General features: G+C 37.6%; 1 protein-coding gene across 1 annotated transcript in view; it reads right to left on the minus strand.

Moving 5' to 3' along the window:
* Window positions 1–22,401, minus strand: part of LOC140241351 (putative receptor-type tyrosine-protein phosphatase mosPTP-1) — a 212,815-nt gene that overhangs the window by 9,154 nt on the left and 181,260 nt on the right. The window contains exons 15-21 of the mRNA XM_072321088.1: window positions 16,588–16,678; window positions 14,979–15,055; window positions 13,065–13,101; window positions 12,188–12,285; window positions 11,713–11,847; window positions 5,978–6,132; window positions 5,109–5,244 (exon numbers count right to left, since the gene is read on the minus strand). Coding sequence (XP_072177189.1) covers window positions 5,109–5,244; window positions 5,978–6,132; window positions 11,713–11,847; window positions 12,188–12,285; window positions 13,065–13,101; window positions 14,979–15,055; window positions 16,588–16,678 — 729 coding nt within the window. The remainder of the gene's footprint in view (window positions 1–5,108; window positions 5,245–5,977; window positions 6,133–11,712; window positions 11,848–12,187; window positions 12,286–13,064; window positions 13,102–14,978; window positions 15,056–16,587; window positions 16,679–22,401) is intronic.

Here is a 22,401-nt window from a genome sequence, read left to right on the forward strand (position 1 = left end):
ACATTGTGGTTTTTGTCAAAACAAAGAGAAAGAAAGATTTCTAAGAATCAAAAATTAAAACAAAAAGTAACATAGAAATACATTTTTTGGAAAATGAGTCACCCTGCGTCATTCAGGAAGTCCAATCCTTCCGGTCACATTCTCCACTTTTACTTGCCAAATTTGGGCATAATGTCCACTCTCTGCCCTCCTTGGGTCAAGCTATGACCTCATGGCCAGACATAGCCCTCCACCCAAACAAAGTGGCAGTAAAAGTGACGTAGGACTGTGCGTCGGTGGATTGGAATTTAAAGTTAAAATATATCTTTGGGAAGGGTCCTAAACCCAATAAATAGCGAAGTTTTCCTCTCCTCACTTCATATTGGAATCTTTGACAACGAAGAAACAGCAAGATATTGTGAAGCAGAGCGAGTGATCGGGAGTCAGCTATCTTTGTCTCCGGCAGGGGTAAGTTATCTTCTTTGTCAAGTTAAACTGTGAAGTCTAGTTCGAGTCTAGTATGTTGTCCAGATAGTGTTAGGATTATCTATGAGCTGCTACTTGCGCTATAGATCAGTGATAACATTGTTGCTATTTCAAATAGAGTTGAAATAGGGATCCTCTGTTATGTTGAACAGAGTGATGCGAATGTGCATGGGCACATCATGAGATTTCATTGTCGTTCATATATATCTGACTTCTGAAATGTATGGCTCAAACCTGCCTCAGATTCAGATTGGTTGATATGACATTGTTTATCGGTTATCGAGCTCCTACATTATGTGAGTGGACGTTGAGTTAAGTTGAGTTGACAAATAGGAAGAACTTGTTGGAAAAGCTGGTTAAAAGATAGACTTGACAATTTGAAAATGTATGTTCATTGCTGCTTTCACAACATCTTGATTAGCTGACATTGTGTGTGTGACGACATTGTGGAGTAAACACTCGTGAATGTAACGTTCTAGTCATATTGGAGTATGCACTGGCTAGGAACCCCCCCCCCCCCTCTCTCTCTCTCCTTCTTCTCCTTCTTCTTTATTCTTCCTCTAATTCCTTTCCCTATTTCCATATCTTGCCTATTGAAGATGATAGGAGTGTTTAACGGTATAAGGCCCGGTATTGAATGTATACTGTTGGTTCTTTGAGAGAACAGAATCTTGCTTTATTATGTTGAGTTGTATAAGAGAATATTGGATATCAATATCTATACTTTGAAGTTTGATTCATGTTGATTCTTTGATGTCTGTTAATTACATTTGCTAATCATTCTGCTTTAGATGCATTACTCTGATTTAGCATGTGATTACTTGTTCAAGTTAATAGCAAGACATCTATGAATTCGAGAGCAGTGTAGAACAATTCATTCGAGCAAGAAACACTGTGACGTCAAGATTCTAGAAAACAGAGCAAATTCACTTTAACCTAGTGAGCGGACTTTGGACCTAAGGTCATTCAATCCTCTCTGGTCAGTGAGAGAGCATTCTTGACACATTTACGACCTACGAGCTTTCACATGGAAACACCTGTTAGAGAACAGTAGAGCTACAGTTAAGCCAATGCAAACGCTTTCACATTGGAATCTGTGCCAGAACTTCTGACTAACTTTAGAGAGAAACCTAATGCGAATTAGAGATTTGCTATTGTAATATCTGTAATGGAATAGCTATAATCATGCAATCGCAACGAGACTCAATGAGTATAGCATGAATTATCAGAAGTAACCATTCACTGTTGGAATGAAATGTCAATAATCAATGACTATGTGCCAATTACAAGTTGCAGAAATTATGCTAATGAATGTCGATACAGAATGCATAACGATGCAATGATGCAATAAAGCATCACGAATAAGAGTGAACACAACTGAATTAAGACTGTGTATGCTATATTAATGTCAAATATTCATTCATGTATTCAATGACAATACAATGTACTCATTGTCCCTTGTACATAATGTTTACATCTTTCAGGGTTTGGGTCCAGTTGATGATCAGAACCTGCGAATAATAAAGAACACCCGTAACCAACACTGCGAGTCCCGGCTCCATTTGTTGTCGTTACAAAAAAATTGGCGTCACGGACAGGATCGCAGTTCACTGGTCATCAACAGCCCCCTCGCCGGAGACATGATGGAGAAATCAGCAGAAATCGAGGTGTTGAACGGAAGTAAGCTGAAGACGGAACGGGTGGAAGAACGGTCATGTTCATGGTCTCTGGTCGTGTCTATTCAACTGTAAGGAAGCAAGCGTTCAGTCGCAGTTGTTGAGGAGTGGGATGCCTCAACATTACCAAATGGACTCGTTCTCCTACCTACTTTCGTAAGGGTGCCCTCCTCGGGAAGAGCTCCTGTCCAGATGGTAAACTTCAGCAACAGCGACATCCAGCTTCAAGGACGCCGACTGGTCTTCTGGAACTATCTTCAGGCAATCCCGATTCATCTGGCGAGCGTAATGCTGTTTTGAGAGGATACGTGTGGTTCCTCCTCTGGCCTCAATTGGATATTGAGGATGATGCCCAGATGCGATGACGGAGAACCTGGAGATAGCTTAGGAGCCCTGACGTCCCCAGAGCAGTTGTGTATAGGTGACAACCCGGACGTCAACTACCGGAACGACAGCGATCGCGTGCCTGTGGCGGATGACGGCGAAGCAGTCATCATGAGGGAGGACGACCTCCCTGCTTTGGAAAAAGCAGGGGAGCGCCCAGAGGATGGACCAGAGTCAGCTCCACTCCCAAGGCGCTCGGCTAGGCTGCAGGGAAAGCCGCCGCCAACCGTCACTGAGGAGATTCTCGCAGATGTTAGCAAGTCGCACTTGCTACTACTTACTCTACTTTCGGGTAGAAATTAAGTGTCTCATTAATTGATATTAAATAATTATGTTTATTGGTATGTTGTCAGGGATGCCAACATGAAGCAGGGGAGAATGTAACATTGTGGTTTTTGTCAAAACAAAGAGAAAGAAAGATTTCTAAGAATCAAAAATTAAAACAAAAAGTAACATAGAAATACATTTTTTGGAAAATGAGTCACCCTGCGTCATTCAGGAAGTCCAATCCTTCCGGTCACATTCTCCACTTTTACTTGCCAAATTTGGGCATAATGTCCACTCTCTGCCCTCCTTGGGTCAAGCTATGACCTCATGGCCAGACATAGCCCTCCACCCAAACAAAGTGGCAGTAAAAGTGACGTAGGACTGTGCGTCGGTGGATTGGAATTTAAAGTTAAAATATATCTTTGGGAAGGGTCCTAAACCCAATAAATAGCGAAGTTTTCCTCTCCTCACTTCATATTGGAATCTTTGACAACGAAGAAACAGCAAGATATTGTGAAGCAGAGCGAGTGATCGGGAGTCAGCTATCTTTGTCTCCGGCAGGGGTAAGTTATCTTCTTTGTCAAGTTAAACTGTGAAGTCTAGTTCGAGTCTAGTATGTTGTCCAGATAGTGTTAGGATTATCTATGAGCTGCTACTTGCGCTATAGATCAGTGATAACATTGTTGCTATTTCAAATAGAGTTGAAATAGGGATCCTCTGTTATGTTGAACAGAGTGATGCGAATGTGCATGGGCACATCATGAGATTTCATTGTCGTTCATATATATCTGACTTCTGAAATGTATGGCTCAAACCTGCCTCAGATTCAGATTGGTTGATATGACATTGTTTATCGGTTATCGAGCTCCTACATTATGTGAGTGGACGTTGAGTTAAGTTGAGTTGACAAATAGGAAGAACTTGTTGGAAAAGCTGGTTAAAAGATAGACTTGACAATTTGAAAATGTATGTTCATTGCTGCTTTCACAACATCTTGATTAGCTGACATTGTGTGTGTGACGACATTGTGGAGTAAACACTCGTGAATGTAACGTTCTAGTCATATTGGAGTATGCACTGGCTAGGAACCCCCCCCCCCTCTCTCTCTCTCCTTCTTCTCCTTCTTCTTTATTCTTCCTCTAATTCCTTTCCCTATTTCCATATCTTGCCTATTGAAGATGATAGGAGTGTTTAACGGTATAAGGCCCGGTATTGAATGTATACTGTTGGTTCTTTGAGAGAACAGAATCTTGCTTTATTATGTTGAGTTGTATAAGAGAATATTGGATATCAATATCTATACTTTGAAGTTTGATTCATGTTGATTCTTTGATGTCTGTTAATTACATTTGCTAATCATTCTGCTTTAGATGCATTACTCTGATTTAGCATGTGATTACTTGTTCAAGTTAATAGCAAGACATCTATGAATTCGAGAGCAGTGTAGAACAATTCATTCGAGCAAGAAACACTGTGACGTCAAGATTCTAGAAAACAGAGCAAATTCACTTTAACCTAGTGAGCGGACTTTGGACCTAAGGTCATTCAATCCTCTCTGGTCAGTGAGAGAGCATTCTTGACACATTTACGACCTACGAGCTTTCACATGGAAACACCTGTTAGAGAACAGTAGAGCTACAGTTAAGCCAATGCAAACGCTTTCACATTGGAATCTGTGCCAGAACTTCTGACTAACTTTAGAGAGAAACCTAATGCGAATTAGAGATTTGCTATTGTAATATCTGTAATGGAATAGCTATAATCATGCAATCGCAACGAGACTCAATGAGTATAGCATGAATTATCAGAAGTAACCATTCACTGTTGGAATGAAATGTCAATAATCAATGACTATGTGCCAATTACAAGTTGCAGAAATTATGCTAATGAATGTCGATACAGAATGCATAACGATGCAATGATGCAATAAAGCATCACGAATAAGAGTGAACACAACTGAATTAAGACTGTGTATGCTATATTAATGTCAAATATTCATTCATGTATTCAATGACAATACAATGTACTCATTGTCCCTTGTACATAATGTTTACATCTTTCAGGGTTTGGGTCCAGTTGATGATCAGAACCTGCGAATAATAAAGAACACCCGTAACCAACACTGCGAGTCCCGGCTCCATTTGTTGTCGTTACATATATATATATATATATATATATATATATATATATTTCTTTTTTCTTTTCTTTTTTTTTAATCCTTAGGTGCAAATAATAATAATAATAAATAATAGTGTATACTTTTATAGCGCAACAGTCCATCAAAAGATGCTCGTGGCGCTAAAAAAAACAACTGACCTCTGTCTGCACCAGATAGTTCCTCTGAGTCCTGATCCGCTTCAGGAAGCCAAAGACGTTGACCTTCTCCTCAGCCTGCATCTGTTTCAGCATGGTGTCAATCACGATATAGGTCCCTGTCCTACCCACACCAGCACTGTTAAGACAATCAGCAGGTGGACGATTGAAAAAGGGATTCCTGTCCTTTGAGCTCACGAGCTTCATAGCTGAAGTTTTTAGAGACTTCATAGGCAATACTTTGCAGATATATATATATAACTTCATTTTTGTGGTCAATTTGACAATTTGGAGCATTTCAAAGCCTCATTCAAAACCTAGATTTTTCATCAGACATTCAATTATTAAACTCTCTTGGAGGAATCTGTGCCGTTGAATGCTTTTTAAACAGATATATGGTGCCATACAAATGTTGTGTATCTTCATCATCATCATCATCATCATCATCATCATCATCATCATCATCATCATCATCATCATCATCATCATCACATGAAAAAGGAAATGTTTGAATCAAGGGGCAGGGGACACTTGGGCATGGAAACCACTCTTAAGGCTGCCATAGTCAAGATCAAATTACTTATGCAGTATACTGTAAAAGTGGAAATGCTTGCTGAAGTAATTTTCATGCTCGGCCTGGTACAATGAATTTTGTGAGGGATGAATTTCCACAGAATCAAAACAGAAAGTAACATTATATATAAAACTTACAAAAAGTTTGTGTGTTTTACTTTCATGCTAGATTCACATTGTGCAAAACGTGAAAAAAAAATCCACATTGCAGAAATGTCAATTTTTACAGTCTACTTAGAAAGTGCTTGCATACACATGCCCATATTTGTCAGTCCATAAAAGATTAGTTTCATCTTTACCTGCAGTGGACAATGATTGGACCAGCGTCGGCCGGATTGGCTGCTGATGACCGCTGGACGAAGGACAGGACAGGCAACGTGTAGGGTGGGACCCCGTGGTCTGGCCAGTCAGTGTAGTGGAAGTGGTAAACCCTTCTCTCTGGCACCTTACCATGCTGCAGGAATGGCAGGAATCAAACAAGAACTGGTTAGTACCAGTCTGCCTCATGATTCGTGGGTGCAATGAATTCATCATGACCACACGAAGTGTGACACGATGTTCAACCACCACAAAAGATCTTAATCAAGTGCACCTCTCAACCTCTCTTATTGGAAGTATCAGAGATGTGCATCAAAATCAGGAGATACAATCGAGAATGATATCACAGTACTTTCAGAAAATCAGCCACTGAAACTGTTTTTCATTTGGCTGGACCAATCAAACTTCTTTAAAACCTACGAGATTGTGCTTTGCCTTTGTTTTTTTCTGGTTATATATTTTTGTTTCTCTTTCTTTCTTTCTTTTTCTACAACACAGAGTTGCCAAGGTTTTGACCAATACATACCACCTGGGAATTTTGCGCTCACATAGGACCATACAATTAGATTTGGTTTTTCTTACGACCCCACGTGGTGTCAAACCCCTGTATACTCCTTGGGCAGTACTGGACAAACAGCATAATGCATTGGTACATAAGTTTCCATGATAGAAGCTATCACGACAACAGGAAGATATGCTATCAACCCATCTGATTACTGCCAAAGAAGTTTCTGTTGAACAATTTTATGTCTGCATTTATATGCCTTTGGGTAATGGGCCTGATTTTTCAGACTTCAGAACTTATTCAACTATTCACAGCATTTTTTGTACTTTCCTTGGAAACAATCTCTAACTAGTAAAATTTGCAAGTTGTCATAGATCATCCCATTGCAGACCACACTTCATCTTCCGTGAGAAAAAAATAATAATACCAAAAAAAAAAATCTAGGATTTTGACCAATATCTTAGGGAGTGGTGCACAGATAGATTTTCAGGGTGCACTGCCCTCCCAGAGCGCTTGTTAAAAAATTGTTATCATGCTTGATAAGGCATAGGAGAGCAATGAAACACACTTGCATAAGACAAGCAGCTTTTGAAGAAAGCCGTTATAGCAGAGTCAATACATGAGAATCATACTATTAAAAAGAAGATGATTGACCAAAAAGCGTCTGTCTGTCATGGCTCATGATTATCTGGCATTCTTCCTTCTAACTTTTATTATGGCTTTTTGACACTCTTTGCCCATTCAGCAGTGACAGTGGTATTGGAATCCACTGCTATATGTTCACAAAGTTTGCTTAAAAAACCAAACAAACAAACAAACAAACAAGAACCACAGTTCTAAATATTTCCTCCATTATGGCTTCAACTACTTGGGCTGCAGAGTCAAAGGCATACATTGTACATGCTGCTGTGGGTTGTCCAGTTTTGCTGGTTTTAAAGATACGATGTACAAAAAGCAGTTAAACAATTTACAAAATTTTAAAAAAAAAATCCAGAAATGTTGCATTGTTATGCATCAGTGACACTGTTTAGATGCAGTTCTCTAGTGTAAGATATCATGTGGAGTTACACAGGTCTGTTAAGAACATCCTCAAAGGGAAATCCACCCTAAGAATAAGTATGTTGTAGAGCATCACAAAACTAAGAGAAACACAGTAGTGAAAGTTTGACCGAATTCTGATAACAAAAGGAAAAAAAAGTAATAAAATTATGAGGTGCATGTACAATTGGAAATGTACTTGATGGGAATATCAAAATGTTTCATTTAATAGTACAGGGCAAATAGGGAGGGGTAGCTCACACGTGAGATCACAGAACTGCCAATTTGTGTTTGATTTCAATTCAATTCAATTCAATTCAATTCAATTCAATTCAATTCAATTCAATTCAATTCGATTCAATTCAATTCAATTCAATTCAATTCAATTGAAATTAATTCATATGGAATTTTCTGCATTGAATATATATTACAAATGAAATACAGTCATATATATTTCTTTTTATTTTCAAGACAATAAAACATACAGTGTGTACATCCAAACATAATTGAGATATACATGTACAGAACATGTCAATTGGGAACTACTTGGGATATAAATGTAGTAAATCAAATAATCTGTCTGAATTATGGCGCATGTATTGGGAGTGTGAATGCAGAAGACTGTTGTCAAATAAGCATATAGCTTGAAGATACAACAGCCTTAAAAGAGAGGGGGGAAAAGAAGAAGAAGAAAAGAAAAGAAGGAAAAAAAGAAAAGAAAAAATGTGTTTGATTGATCACAACTTTAAAAGAAAAAAAATCATAACTTACATTTGTTTTTTCTTTTTGACAGAATTAGCTCACACTTTCACTGTACTGTTCCTCTTAATTTCTCTGCTTCTATTCACAAAAACTAATTTTCAGGGTAAACTTCCCCTTTAAAATGACAAAATACATAGGGTATTTGCTGTAAATGAAGATAACACCATATCAGATACACATGGATGTCAGAGGTCAGGACAATTTGCAAATTGCATATTAAGAACAAATAGATGAGTTATGATCACAAGTGGTGGGGATATATACATGAATGTGATCATTTCAAATACATAGTTACATTACACATCCACAAAACAAACACACCGAGAAACTAATCAAACAAAAACAAGAAAAGAAAAGCAAAAAAGAAACAAAAACAAAGAGGCTCTAGAAACTGAACAACATCAGAATTTTCTCTGCAGGCAATAGAAAGTCCCAGTTAGACCTTAACCTTGTCATTTTCACATGACTTCCAGTAAGCATTTCACAACACCTTGAGCCATATTTTATGACCAGAAATGAAAGTAAAATTGCAAGGGGGCCCTTAAAGGCAATGCATAAGCAGCACTACAACTAAATTCAGACACACACATACACGTCCAACACTCAACACGTTGACACATAGTCGCAAGAGTCATGCATATATAAATATATATATATTCTGCATATAATCAGAAAAACTTGGCAAAAGTAAATCAGCTCTGACAAAACTTCACTAGAGTAAAATTGCAAATTCAACCAAGACAAAACCAATGTCACGAGGGCACTTTTTTTTTATTTTTTTGCTCTCCACTTCAACTTGGTTGGGGCGAGTGTTAGTTTGGAGTAGGTTTATGAATGAAAATGAAAATGAAAAGGTAAAAAATCATGTGAAATAACTATAGTAGGATGGGGAAAAATGAAACTAAAATCAATGAATCCTGTTGTAAATTTACATTCCTTGAATGTGTGTATGATAAGTACAATGTAGAAGTATGTGACTTTAATGATGACCCATAGTTTTAGAATAATCAAGGGGAAAATTAAGAGTCTTGGGAGGCGTAAGCACAGGATAACAACACAACAGGCACACTCAAAACAGCATGCTCTCAAATGTTTGAGCCGTATCTCTGTGTATGTGTTTGGTAGGGTGGAGATTATAGGGGCGGTGCTTAGGGAATCTAGTCACACATGAAATATTCTCCATGACAATACCATACTGGTAATCAGTTTACCAATGTAGGATGGATAAACAAGGAGAGAAGGAAAGAGTATTGGGCGGGGTAGGAAATGTGGGGGGTCATCTTCACAACTTTACACACATGACTGCAAACTGCATTTTAAAAAAAAAAAGAGAAGGAGGAAATTTTTGAAGGATACCACTTGTTTAAGAATTTTGCTTCGGTTTTGATTGTTTTATGTGCTCACATAGGATTTATTGTGATAAGACTCATGTTCACTGGAATTTGTTTCCTTAGTATTATAATGTCATGTAAGTTAGTATGAATATGTATATATATATATATATATATATATATATATATATATATATATATATATATGATATCAAGGTTTTTTGTTGTTTTTTCTTGTGAAAAGAATAAAGAAATTACATTTAACCAGGAAATCATAACTTCCATCAAATGAACAAAAACTTAAACTTAACTCATAAAATGAGCACAAAGAGATAGATTTGTATGGGATTCTGATTAAATCAAATGTAAGCTTTAAAAAAAAAAAAAAGATATACAAATCATCAAAAGCATTATATCATTGGTGAAAGAAAAAACAAACAACAAAACAAGTGATACATAAAAACTGAAAAAAAAAAATGGGAGCAAAAAATGAAAGGGCAAAGTGCAAATAATAAAGTGATAAACGGAAAGGAATTTGAGACCTACTGGATTCATATCCTGCCTCATCAATAATTACCGAGACGAGCAAGTAGAGAGAGAGAGAGAGAGGAAAAAATGACAATATAGAGATTGGTAAAGACATGATACCCTAAAACACATTAGGGTCCTGTTGCACAAAGATATCTTTTCAAAGTCAGACACAAAGTTTGAAAAAAAAAGCCTTTCAGCCAGATATCTAATCCACAACTAAGAATTTGTATTGTTTGTAATCAAGAAAATCAATAAAACATACAAATACAATAAAAAAATCCACAACTAAGATGTGTTTCATTTGTTGTCCTTTTATTCCTTTGACTTTGACTTCAAGATTTTATGCAACAGGTAAAAGAAGACAATTAAAGGACAAGTTCACCTTCATAGACATGTGGGTTGAGTGAATGCAGCAATATTAGTAGAACACATCAGTGAGAGTTTGAGCAAAATCGGACAATCCGTTAAAAAGTTATGAATTTTTGAAGTTTCTGCTCAGTCACGGCTGGATGAAAAGACTACTATTGCTTGTGATGTCACATGAGTACAACGATATAAAGAAAGAATAAAGAAAATTCAACATATTTCAATTTTTCTCGCATAACGAAAGAACACTCGACTTCTCTCTTTCAGAAGGCAGGGGGAATAATATTACCCTTAACATACGTCAGTAGCAAGTCGAAGAACTGTGAACTCTATTCAAAAATTAAAGTTTTGTGAAATTCTCTTTTTATTTTCCTTATATAGTTGTACGCATGTGACATCATACACTGTAGTAGTCTTCTCTTCCAGCAGTGACTGCGCAGATACTTAGAATATTTTTAACTTTTGAACGGATTGTCCAATTTTCCTCAAACTTTCACTGATGTGTTCTACTAATATTGCTGCATTCTCTCAATCCTTATGTTTATGAAGGTGAACTTGTCCTTTAACAGATCATAAAGCTCACATGGGATGGTAATACAACAAACGCCCTTTTAGAATTTACATATCAGTGTTCCTGTTCAGTATTGACAGTAAAATCCAGTAAAAACAAACAAAAATAACATAAAGGCAACAAGCTAACTTCCAAGCTAATGGAGCTTTTGTTATTTTTTTTTCTCCCATAGTGATGTAGTGTTACAGTTCACTTATACCTGGTATATTATATACAATCTAAAGAAGAGTCACCATCTCCGACTGAAAAGCAACATCCATAATACTTTATACAATAGGGTGGAAAATATGGATAAGACAGAAGTTCAAAATTCTTTACTGCACGTGATAGATTGACATACAAAAAGAAAGTGAAACAACACAGCTGGGAATGAAGATAAAATTTCTATAAATTTCAAAGCATAAGAAAAAAAATGTTTACTCATAAAAGTTTGATGTACATTTTCTCTACAAATGTTCATGTATACAAAAAAAGAAGAAAAAAAAAACTTGTTCAAAAGATTCATTCACATACATCAAAATGATGTTGCTAGCTCTCTTTCTCTCTGCCAGAAAATATCACAACTTCTAAAACGAAAAATTGTATGTCTCATGCTACGAGTCCGACACATACCTTTTTGTGTCTGTGCTTTAGGAGAAACGTCCTCAGTGTGTAGCTGGCGAATTTCTCCTTCGTTTCAAGGGTGACCTCGATCTCATTATAGCGCTCGGGAGTGCCCTTGGCTGGCCAGTAACGATCACATTTCCTCTGAATTTAGGAGGGGAAAACATTTCTTTTTAAAGAGGAGTTGAACCAAGAAATAGATATCCCCATAAAAATTATTATCATGATTAATATCATCATTATCATTATCAATATTATCTCTGTAATCACCATCATTATCATTATTATCATCATCCATCATTATCATTATCATCATCATCAACACTACTACTACTACTACGTGACTGCTACTACTGCTACCCTTATTATCAATAGCAGAAGTAGCAGTAGGAGACTAAAGTAGTCGCAGTATAATCCTTAATATCAACATTCTCGATTTTCACCACCATGATCAATTGTTGTTCTCATTTTATCCAATACTCACCCTTCCTCTTTCTTCCAGCTTTGTAATCATGACGATGACAACTGACTTCTGTTCCCAAACCAGACGCCAGAAATCATCGAAGGTCGATTTCAGCGGACCTGCAATCACGGTTTAGCACACAATGGGACATACTGCAGTTTGAGAGTCAAGTTCCAGTGTGAGGATTTGCACATAACAGAATAAAGCTACCTTGCATTAACCCTTCCTGCACCACAGACTTTGAACAGTATGTACAACACTAAGGGGCTTATTGTGCCAATAAGTACTCAAAGTAAACAAGAGGTTATGGAGCCACCTTCTGATTCATAAGGCTGGCATATGATGTGTTACTGAATGTGGACACATTATAATCAGGAGCTTTGTTTTATGGTACATGGGTGGCATACATACACGGTACACCAAAATATGGGTGCATGTTCAAAGGCCCACAACAGCAAGACAAACTCTGTACAGCCCCTACATTTGCTGAATATCTTGGCGATAAAAAACAAAACAAAACAAATCAATCATGTTCATTTGGATGAGTAAGCAAATGAATAACTGGGTGCATTTGAAATTGAAAGAAAGGTCACTAGGAGTTCATACATGATACTGCATATTCACTTTGGTTCATTCTTCCCTAACGATAATACACTGTAAGTGGAATTAGAATTCTGTCATTTTTTATTGTATTTAACCCGCTCTATTAGAACTTTTACACAAGTTTACTTCTTTCTTCTTTATTCAAAATTTTATTTCGAGGTGGATATAGCACACAAAAAGGGTGAAAATATCTACAGGAAGGATACGGTTATCAATACAGGGACAGCGAAGACAAATATGAATTCTGGACCATTCGGGACCAAACAGACCACATTTCACGGCCTGGAGTACTAACCTTGTGTTGCTATGTATGCTTTCTGTCTGTTGAAGCCCTGTGGAATGAGATAAAGACGAGACAGTTTGGAGAAATTCATTTCTCAGAATATGAAACATTGTATTACCACTTTGCAGACTGTAGTTTGATCTGTATATTGCAAGTGTGGACTTGCCTTTATATAATCTTTGTGTGCCATGTGACACTAGTGATGTCCACAAAATACCATGCTGTATATTCCTGTCGAATGATGGAGATATGTAAAGGTACTGTCAACGGTATTGCATTCCTTGGTCATCCTAGTAACTGATATATTTTGTTACAAACATGTTCCAATCTTCTGTTAAAAATCACTGGCTAAACAGTGCACTATATTGATATGATTTGCTGTTTACCACCCATGGGTCAAGAGCCATACAGAAACTGAAATAGACAAATATTAAAAGCTCACTGAACATGACAACAGTCAAATGAGGGTATCATCTTGCCAAGGCAATGCAGGGATTTATTGGCCAAATTTATAGAAAAGTACCGCGCTTTCAACGTGCAAGCTCACTTGCGTAACACAATTCCCCCGGGGAATCGATTTTAGTACTGCAGCAAGATCGGGTTACTGGCACACACTGACATAGGCCAGGCCCGGCTGTGATTTCCTCAGCAGATCAGTTTTCAGAAGCGACACAAACAGGGGATAGAGCATCGGAATCAATTCGTCTATCTCTTTCTTTTCTATGTTTTAGTGGGGATCAGTAATCTTGGCCCGCATTTTTGACTGTTGACAGATAGAGTGTTTCCAGGGTGCCTTGAAACAGATGTTCCACGCAGCAGCGCAGTGTTGCTCGATGTCGAATCCGAGCTTTACATCACGCATCGACCATGACACAGAACCATGATTATCAGACGTAGGACTTCAAATGAATCACATACAAGTTTGTCGTAGTCCCTTTTTGTATATTGTAAATACATACATACAGTGTAACACAAAGGCAAAATCTAGTTCGGTCTTTTACTTAGTTCACCAAATGTAGCTTTTCTAGATGGTACATTCTCCTCGTTTCTTGCATTTGTTTTGTTTTGTTTTTTTGCTACGCTCTACTGTTACAATGGACTCATGGTTCAACAGTAACTGAAGCAACGAAACAATTTTCTTTCATTTATCCCAATACCTGTATTGCTAGGTTTACATGACAGAGGTTAAAACTCCCTACACAGAAGAATAAAAGGGTAGTATGACACAGCATACACAGAATCCTGACAGACAGGATAACTCCTTATGATGGCAGGGGAACAACTGTTGCAACGAGGTCATGGAGAAATAGAGTGGTGAAAAACTAAGGCAAGCCCCACCTATAGCAGATTACACCGCCGAAACTGACCTTTAGATTAGTACGGAACCCTTTGTCTTTATAGAGTCTTTTCTTTCTTTCTTTTTTTAACCCAATAGGTAAAATTGTTTACCTTGGATGATTAAGTTACCCTAAAATACTGCTTTACACTTGTAACGCAAGCCGCCCCACTGAAACTAGACTTTAACTCGTTGAGGACGGACTGATTTTGCTACAACACGCATTTCCCATAGACACCTGCCCGAGTATACTCGGGACTTGTCTTCAACGGGTTGATAAGCTGGAATATGCCACAAGCTGTGATTTCAAACATCTTACTAAAGGGAGGGCATTTAAAACATAAAATGAATTAAAGTTTCATTATTTATTTATTTATTTATTTTTTTTTTTTGCTAAGGAGAGCTATAGCACTGCAGCAACATTTCCTCACACAAACAACAATTCCTATTGAAAATGGTGAACAAAGAGTTCCGTTATCTCTGGATAACAGCCAAGATGAAAAACTTAAGTGGAATGAGAGTAGAAACTTTCACTTTCAATGTATCGAGGTTGGATGTAAAATGTTACCACACTCAAGCCTCTTACTTACATCTATGTAATTTGCGTTGATGTACTCTGAGTCCGGCACTCCTGGAACTGGCTGCAGCAACACTCTGGATGACTCGTCTAATACATGGGAGGAATATAGAAGGGATGAGAGAAACATATAAAAATCAGGCCCATGACTGATACTGGTGTCATATACATCACCACCATCTTTATCTCTGTCATCATCCATCTTTTTGATCTAACCATCTTCATCATCATCACTCTCATCACCATCCTCATCACTATCATCATCATCATCATCATCACCTTCATCGTTGTCATCGTCATGATCCTCTTCCTCATCTTCATCGCTGTCATCATCATGATCATCGTCGCTATCGTTATCATCATCACATTATCATTCTCATCACATCATCATCATCATCATCCCCATCATCATCACCATCTTCATTATCATCAATACTCAAACAATCATTCCAAAATTAAAAACACATTCTTTTATCATCATCATCCTGTACATCATCCACACAGCACTCTTTATAATATCATGACATTACCGTTCAGAATGCCATTATCCATGTGATATAAAGTGGTATTACTATCATCGACACCATCACCATCGTTATCATTACTGAAACCATCAGGATCGTATACATCAATTTCACCATTATCTTACTGTCATCATCATCATCATCATCATCATCATCACTATCACTATCACTACCATCACCACTATTCTCATCATCATCATCATCATCATTCTCATCATCATCATCATCACCATCATCATCACCATTGTCATCATTATCATCATGGTAATCTCTGCATTCAGCACTTCTATCAAACACATCCATCGTTCCAGTTTCGTGCCACTCTTCATCCTTGGATCGTCGTCACCTACACCTTTGTCACCGATACAGACCCAACGGATGGGCGAGAAAAATGCAAGTCGGTGGCGTAGGAGGAGAAAAGGAAGTGATTGATTACCGGGGACAGCGGGGATTCCTGTGGATCCCCGAATTAAGGGGGGAAATCCCTGACAAAGAAGCACGCACACCTAAGTCACCAAGTTCTCACATTAAGATCCTGGCTTAATCCTCTTGGATGCAAATCTGTCACTATGCCCCCCCCCCAAGTAGCAACAAAAAGAAGGCAATGGATTACATGCTTGAAGAGGATATCAATCTTTCACCAGTATTTTTGCTTTTTTTTGAAAGTATGTATGTCAGCATATGGTTGACAGAATGGCATAAATTCCCCCAAATTTAAATTGGCAAATACATCATCCTCTAAAATCCCCTTTGGCATTAAAACAAACACACTGTCATATGTAGAATTTACTTCTTCCTTTCTTTTTTTAACTGAATAGGATTTCTTTACACAAAGAATGTACATTAGATTCAAAATCAAACTTTTTTTTTTCCTCTTCAACAGATGGCAATAATTATTCATAAAGGTAACATCTTTGTGAAGCTACATTAGCATCATACACCTCTTTTTCCAAATTTCATGGCAGCTATTAAACTTACATGTAGGAAGATTGAAGTCTTGTAAAAACAACTTCAAAGTGACTGGTATTTAGCACATTAAGATATCATGACTCGCCCCCCCCCCCCAAAAAAAAAAGGAAGAAACAAAAATTAACTCACATGCTACAATGTTGGTGTATCTATTCTTAGGTTTGTTGACAGGGTCTGTACTCGCTGCAGATGGAAATGATGTAGGAACTCTCTGGATTTCCTGTAATAGATACACAGGGGAGACAAACAAACAAACAAACAAACATAAATCACTTCATGTGCTCATCCAAGAGGCCTCTGTTCTCCAGAGAGCAGCTGAGGAACAGAAGCTCAAATTTTGCACCATTTTATCTATTTTAATGACGGAAAAAACAAACAAATGTTGATATAAATGAGCATTGAACATGTTGTCTAACAAATGATATCAAAATCCTTTTTCACTAGTAACATCTTCGAGGATCTTAGTCTATAAAATTCATAACTCAGAAAAATGATCTGACTGCATAGATGTATTGTAAAACAAAGAATGTTCGCGTGCATTTTAATTTCACGAATTTCGCGAGAGCCAAAATTTGCGAAATTAAAATGTACGCGAAAGTTCTTGTCTACACTACATGTATATGCATTGACTGTTAGAGGCAACTCGTGAATATTTCATGCCATGAAAAAAGCCGTTGGCTCCAATTCACAAAAATTTCATGCCGCGAAAATATTGTATTTTACAGTAATACCCATGTATGTACAGAAAATATGGTGTACCATGGACATACAATGGTAGCTGCAAACAAAGTATGTGTTCAGTGGGTCTATACATGATTAGCACAATCACCACTACATTGTCCATGATTCATCCCTTTTTGATACACAGGAAAGAAAAAAAAATGGATGGGAGAGGATATTGGAGGACCACCGAATCTCACAGAAACCATGCATCAGGGATCTAGTCAGCTCATGTTGTGTGACATGGCTCTTTTCGCTGCCTATTAGAGCGGGAGGAAATTGAATGATCTGCATGTTGCGAGCAGACCCGGGGATGAGTTTCACACTGGCGGCCCCTCAAAATCTTCTCCCCGTGGGGCTAGCCAGAAGCTGGGCATGCCACAAAATGTCAAAAGCCAAGTGGCTGTACATCTTTTGGGGCTTTTTTCCTCTTGTTTTTGCTTTGTTTTTGGCACACTGGCATGCACGTAAAAACTGGGACAGTTGGTCCTGACACATTTCTGAAGTTTGTGGTAAGAATGGCTAGAATGAACTCCATGTCAGATCACGATGATGAATTAATATTACAGAAGATGCTCATCATCATGGTAGTTGCTCAAAGAATAAGGTTAATCTGTTGTCTGTCTCACAAAGTGAGATAAACAGGAGTTTACCTCGCTTTGTGAGACAACAGATTAACCTTATTCTTTCAGATGATAAATTAGTATGGATGATGAGAACCGATTGATATGTATGCCTGTTTGTCTGCATGTTAAGTTCTTGCCAAAATTCATCGACATTGAAGTGATGAAGACATTGTTGTTTGTTATCTCCTGCTCCACGTCGACGATGTGGATCAGTCTGTACTACATCTACCTTACAATCATATGGCTCGAATTCAAGCCCCGTAGAGTCTAGCTGAGCCATGTTGAGTGTAACCATGCCATCCCCTCTTGTAAGAAGCAAAACACTCTGTCCCTCGCATAAGATTTTACATCAGAGGGTGAATTGGTTACTGTAAAAGTGGATATTTTCACGCGACTAATTTTTCGTGCTTGACTGGGTAAGAAGAGTTTGCGTGTTTTTAATTCCGCGGAATCAAGACATCACGCACAGCAACATATGGCAAGCAAAAACATTCTCGTGCTTTTATTTTCACGCTAGTTTCTGGTTGCGCAAAATGCGCGAAAATTTCAACACTGCAAAAATTTCCACTTTTACAGTAGTTGTGTATACTCAATGCTGCAAAGGGGGAAAGGGGGGGGGGGGGAGGAAGGGAGTAAGAGCAGTGTTTCTCCCAACCACTCCGTCTGTGGGTTGTGCGGCAGTTGGCTTTCCTGGCATTCCCCACAATGAATATTATACAAATTGCAGAAACATCCAAGCATGATTCACTTTTACCCCGTATAACCACTCGCTTTGTGGTCTGCTGCTGTTGTTCTTGTCATATTGGCTATTTATCTGGTTGTGTTACGTAAAAGGAAGAGATCACAGTGTTACCTGTCATCGCTGGATTTCTGGCCACAACAGGACATTACAAATTATGAATTCCACCCAAGCAACACTTGCAATCAAATTAAAGAAGTGTAGATTGAGGATGAGGAAGGGTCTACTACTTACGTATATATAAAAGTGGCATCAAAGAAAAAAAAAGAAGATGTGGTTTTTGGAAGGTGGGTAGGCGTGTACAGGTATGACTTCAGTGGGGTTATCAAAAGGTCACAAAACAAAGGAAGTTAACTCATAATTATTACAATAAACACAAACCACACACACACACACGGGAACACAGGCACAGGCACAAACACACACACACACGTACATTAATTTGCTCGCAGTCATGCTTACATTCAAGAACACACACACACACGAAAATAATAGAACATGTAGGGCAACTCCATTCTGCCATGATGTAATGACAGTCATATAAAATGCAAACTGTAGTGTCTGTTTCAGTATTGATTATGAAACCACCTCAAAATCTAAACCGCAAGAGCTACGGGTAGTAACAGTAAAACCAGAAACTTGCAAACTCGCAGCCTACGGCCTTTTTCACGCGACAAATTTTTCACGAATTGCCTGTACTATGATGGCGTACAGCATTGTACTGGCATTCAATGGACTGCACAGACAATGACTTTGGCGTACACTTCACTTTCGCAAATCGTTGCTCCTCATAAAATTTGCAAAAGTTTCATGCATGTGAAAATGTCTGGAAATTACAATACAGAGAGTATACTAAACTTTTGTTATTGCTTTTATCTTGCCTTACGTGCAATTTCATACCAATTTTTAGTTTTCTTTAGTAATTAGAGTAAAGTTAAACAAACCAAATGGGATACAGGCCTCATCAAAATCAGACCTAAACTATAAAAGTTATTTAAGTTTAATTGTCCATGCTTTCATCAATCTGTAATACCACTTTACTCAAATTGGCAGCAGTGATGATGTCATCACCTGACAAGTTTTGCAAATGAACTATAACTAATCTTCAATAAATATCCCCTTTTTTAAAAATCATAAATCATTAAGAAAAAGTTACATCCTTCTCACTAAATCACTCTAGTACAATGTACATGTATCACACTAATCTTGATCTGCAAAACATTTAAAGACTTGTTTACACATGGCCAATGGGATATTCTCATTTGTCTTTACAATACTACCACTGTCAAAGACTGTCTGCACAAATAGAGTTTTATCTAACAAAAAAAAAAAGAAGAAAAGATCACATGACACTGAATTGCCAACGTCCAAGGAAGTATTGCAAATATACTGTAAAAGTAGATATTTTCGCACGATTATTTTTTTTGCTCAACTGGGTAAGAAGAGTTCTGCATGGTTTTAATTCCATGGAATCAAGAAATCAACTAGTGGAACATAAGGCAGGCAAAAATGTAAGCATGCTTTAATTTTCGCACTGGTTTCTGGTTACGTGAAATGCATGAAAATTTCAACACCACAAAAATTTCCACTTTCACGATATCTTAGAATTTGAAGCAATGTTTGTGGAGTATCCAGCAGAGGTCACCCTAGAGAATCAGATAAGACAGGATGGAGGAAGCCAAGAATATGAGCTCAATGGAAGAACATGAGATCTCTCACAGGTCTTCTTTGCATCACAAACACCGATGAGAATTGCTCTCCTTTTGCCTTTCCTTCAGCTTTGATTGCCCAAAATACGAAAAACTTGCAGCCCACCTGCTCTCCATTAAAGAAAACAAGAAGAAAAATGACGACTTGGAATATCATCCTTCCTTGCCCATCGCACACTGCAAGCTCATCTGCCCCGTTTCTAAATTTAGACGGACCCCAATACTGCTGTAACACTCACAAACAACAATAACAAAAACAGGGCCGGGCTACACGGTTCCTTCCAAGTTCTAGTGCCTGAATATTAAGTTGTGCGTCACTGAGAAACACGTTGCCATGGAGACCCTTCACCCCCTTCCCTCTTTCCTGCTCTTCCTTGTTAGATGATGAGATACATGTGTCATCTCAACCTTTTGTTCAATTATTTGAAGATGGAAATAATTGTCTAGTGACTGCCCCCCCCCCACTCCTAATTGTACCTTGTGAAAAAAAGTTCACATCCCATCTTTTCATCTCAACATTTAAAGAAGAAATAATGGAAGAACACAATGGTGAGGTAAAGAAAAGAAAAGTTCAAAGTATGTTTAACAAAACAAAAACAAAATAAAAAAACAGCTTTTTCAGAGCAGAAAGGAAAAGTATTGCTTAATGTTGCTTGTCTTCCCACATCATCTTTTTTTTAATAACAGAATAAAAAGAACAAAACCACCAGCATATGTGACCCTGCACCTCAAAACAAACAAAAAGTCGCCAGGCATGAATTTTTAGTTAAGACCATATTCTGAAAGAGCAGACTTTAAGCTTTAAAATGATGTATAACTCAAATCAAATGGACTCTCTTAACCTATCAAAATATTGCAAAGAAAACACAAACTCAGGAAAAGTGTGAACTGAGAAAAGAGGCTCTGAAGTACAGTGTCTATTCAAGCGCTTAATCTTTACCAAACCGTGCTGGCTGTGCGATGAATAGGACAAAAAACAGGAAGTAAACCACCAGAGTAACAACAATGAAGGGATTATCAGATTAAATTGAAATTGAGCATGCCTCATTAACACATTCTGTCCATAGTTAATGCCAACTTTCAAAGCAGTAACACTATCCTTTCAAAAGTTATTAGAGTTGAAAGTGAAGAGTGTGGACAAGGTTTTTCAGAAATGAAAAAAGGATTCTAAAGACACACCTAATCACACTGTTCTACCAAAAATGTTCCAGATAAAACTGCTAAAAAACACACTTTCCTGCCCGCTTTATGATACCAAATTTTAGCATAATATAAAAGAAGACCCGCTCTTTCAGAAAATATGAAAAAGTCAAGTTCGGCTAGGTTGACCCATTTCACTTATTTTCAGTCCTCACGCAAAATCAGTGTGTGCGACTTTATGTTCGTTTTGAGGTGCACGGTCACATATAATCCTTAAACCATCCCCCAATAAAGATAAATAGCTTTATAAATCAACATGTCCCATATATTCATTCTTATGTCCCTACATTAGAACATACACACATGATTTTCCACATTTATTTCCCTTTAAAATTTCCTCTCGATTTGGTTTCCGCAGAAGATAAAGATCGCGCTGAAATTTGCACTTGCTAACATTCAGTTCAAATACGTCTAGCTTCTCTTGGGGGGAAAAATAAACTCTGCCAAAATTTAAACCAGGACTTTAAAACATGACCGCCCACTTTCTCACCTCAATAACTTTTTTCTTTCCCTAAAATGCAAGGTTGGATTTATCAACTGTAACTTTAACCTGACACAAGCTCTTGGGACAAGTTATATTTGGAAAAGGGAAATTTCCATTTTCGTTGGTGTTAACTTGCGTGCGCAGTGATGACATTACCCAACCTATCGATTTCTACTGCACGGGTGTTTACCGGCCAAATTAAACAAATTTGAAACTGTCTTTCCACACATGATACCTAATGATGACAGCAATGTGTGTGGCACACTGGATTAATTGCAACGTTACATAGATAGCCATGTATTAATTTTTTTTTTTTTTTAATCACTGACAGGTTTTTCTTCATATTCATATTCAATAACAAACAAAACACTGAAGAAGTAACTCGTGTCTATCTTGAGCAAAAAAAAAAAGAAATAAAAAAATAAAAATGCAGAGTTTTCCTTAAAAATCTTGTTGTTACATCAC

The sequence above is a fragment of the Diadema setosum genome, chromosome 2, assembly GCF_964275005.1.
Source record: "Diadema setosum chromosome 2, eeDiaSeto1, whole genome shotgun sequence".
Classification (NCBI taxonomy): Eukaryota; Metazoa; Echinodermata; class Echinoidea; order Diadematoida; family Diadematidae; genus Diadema; species Diadema setosum.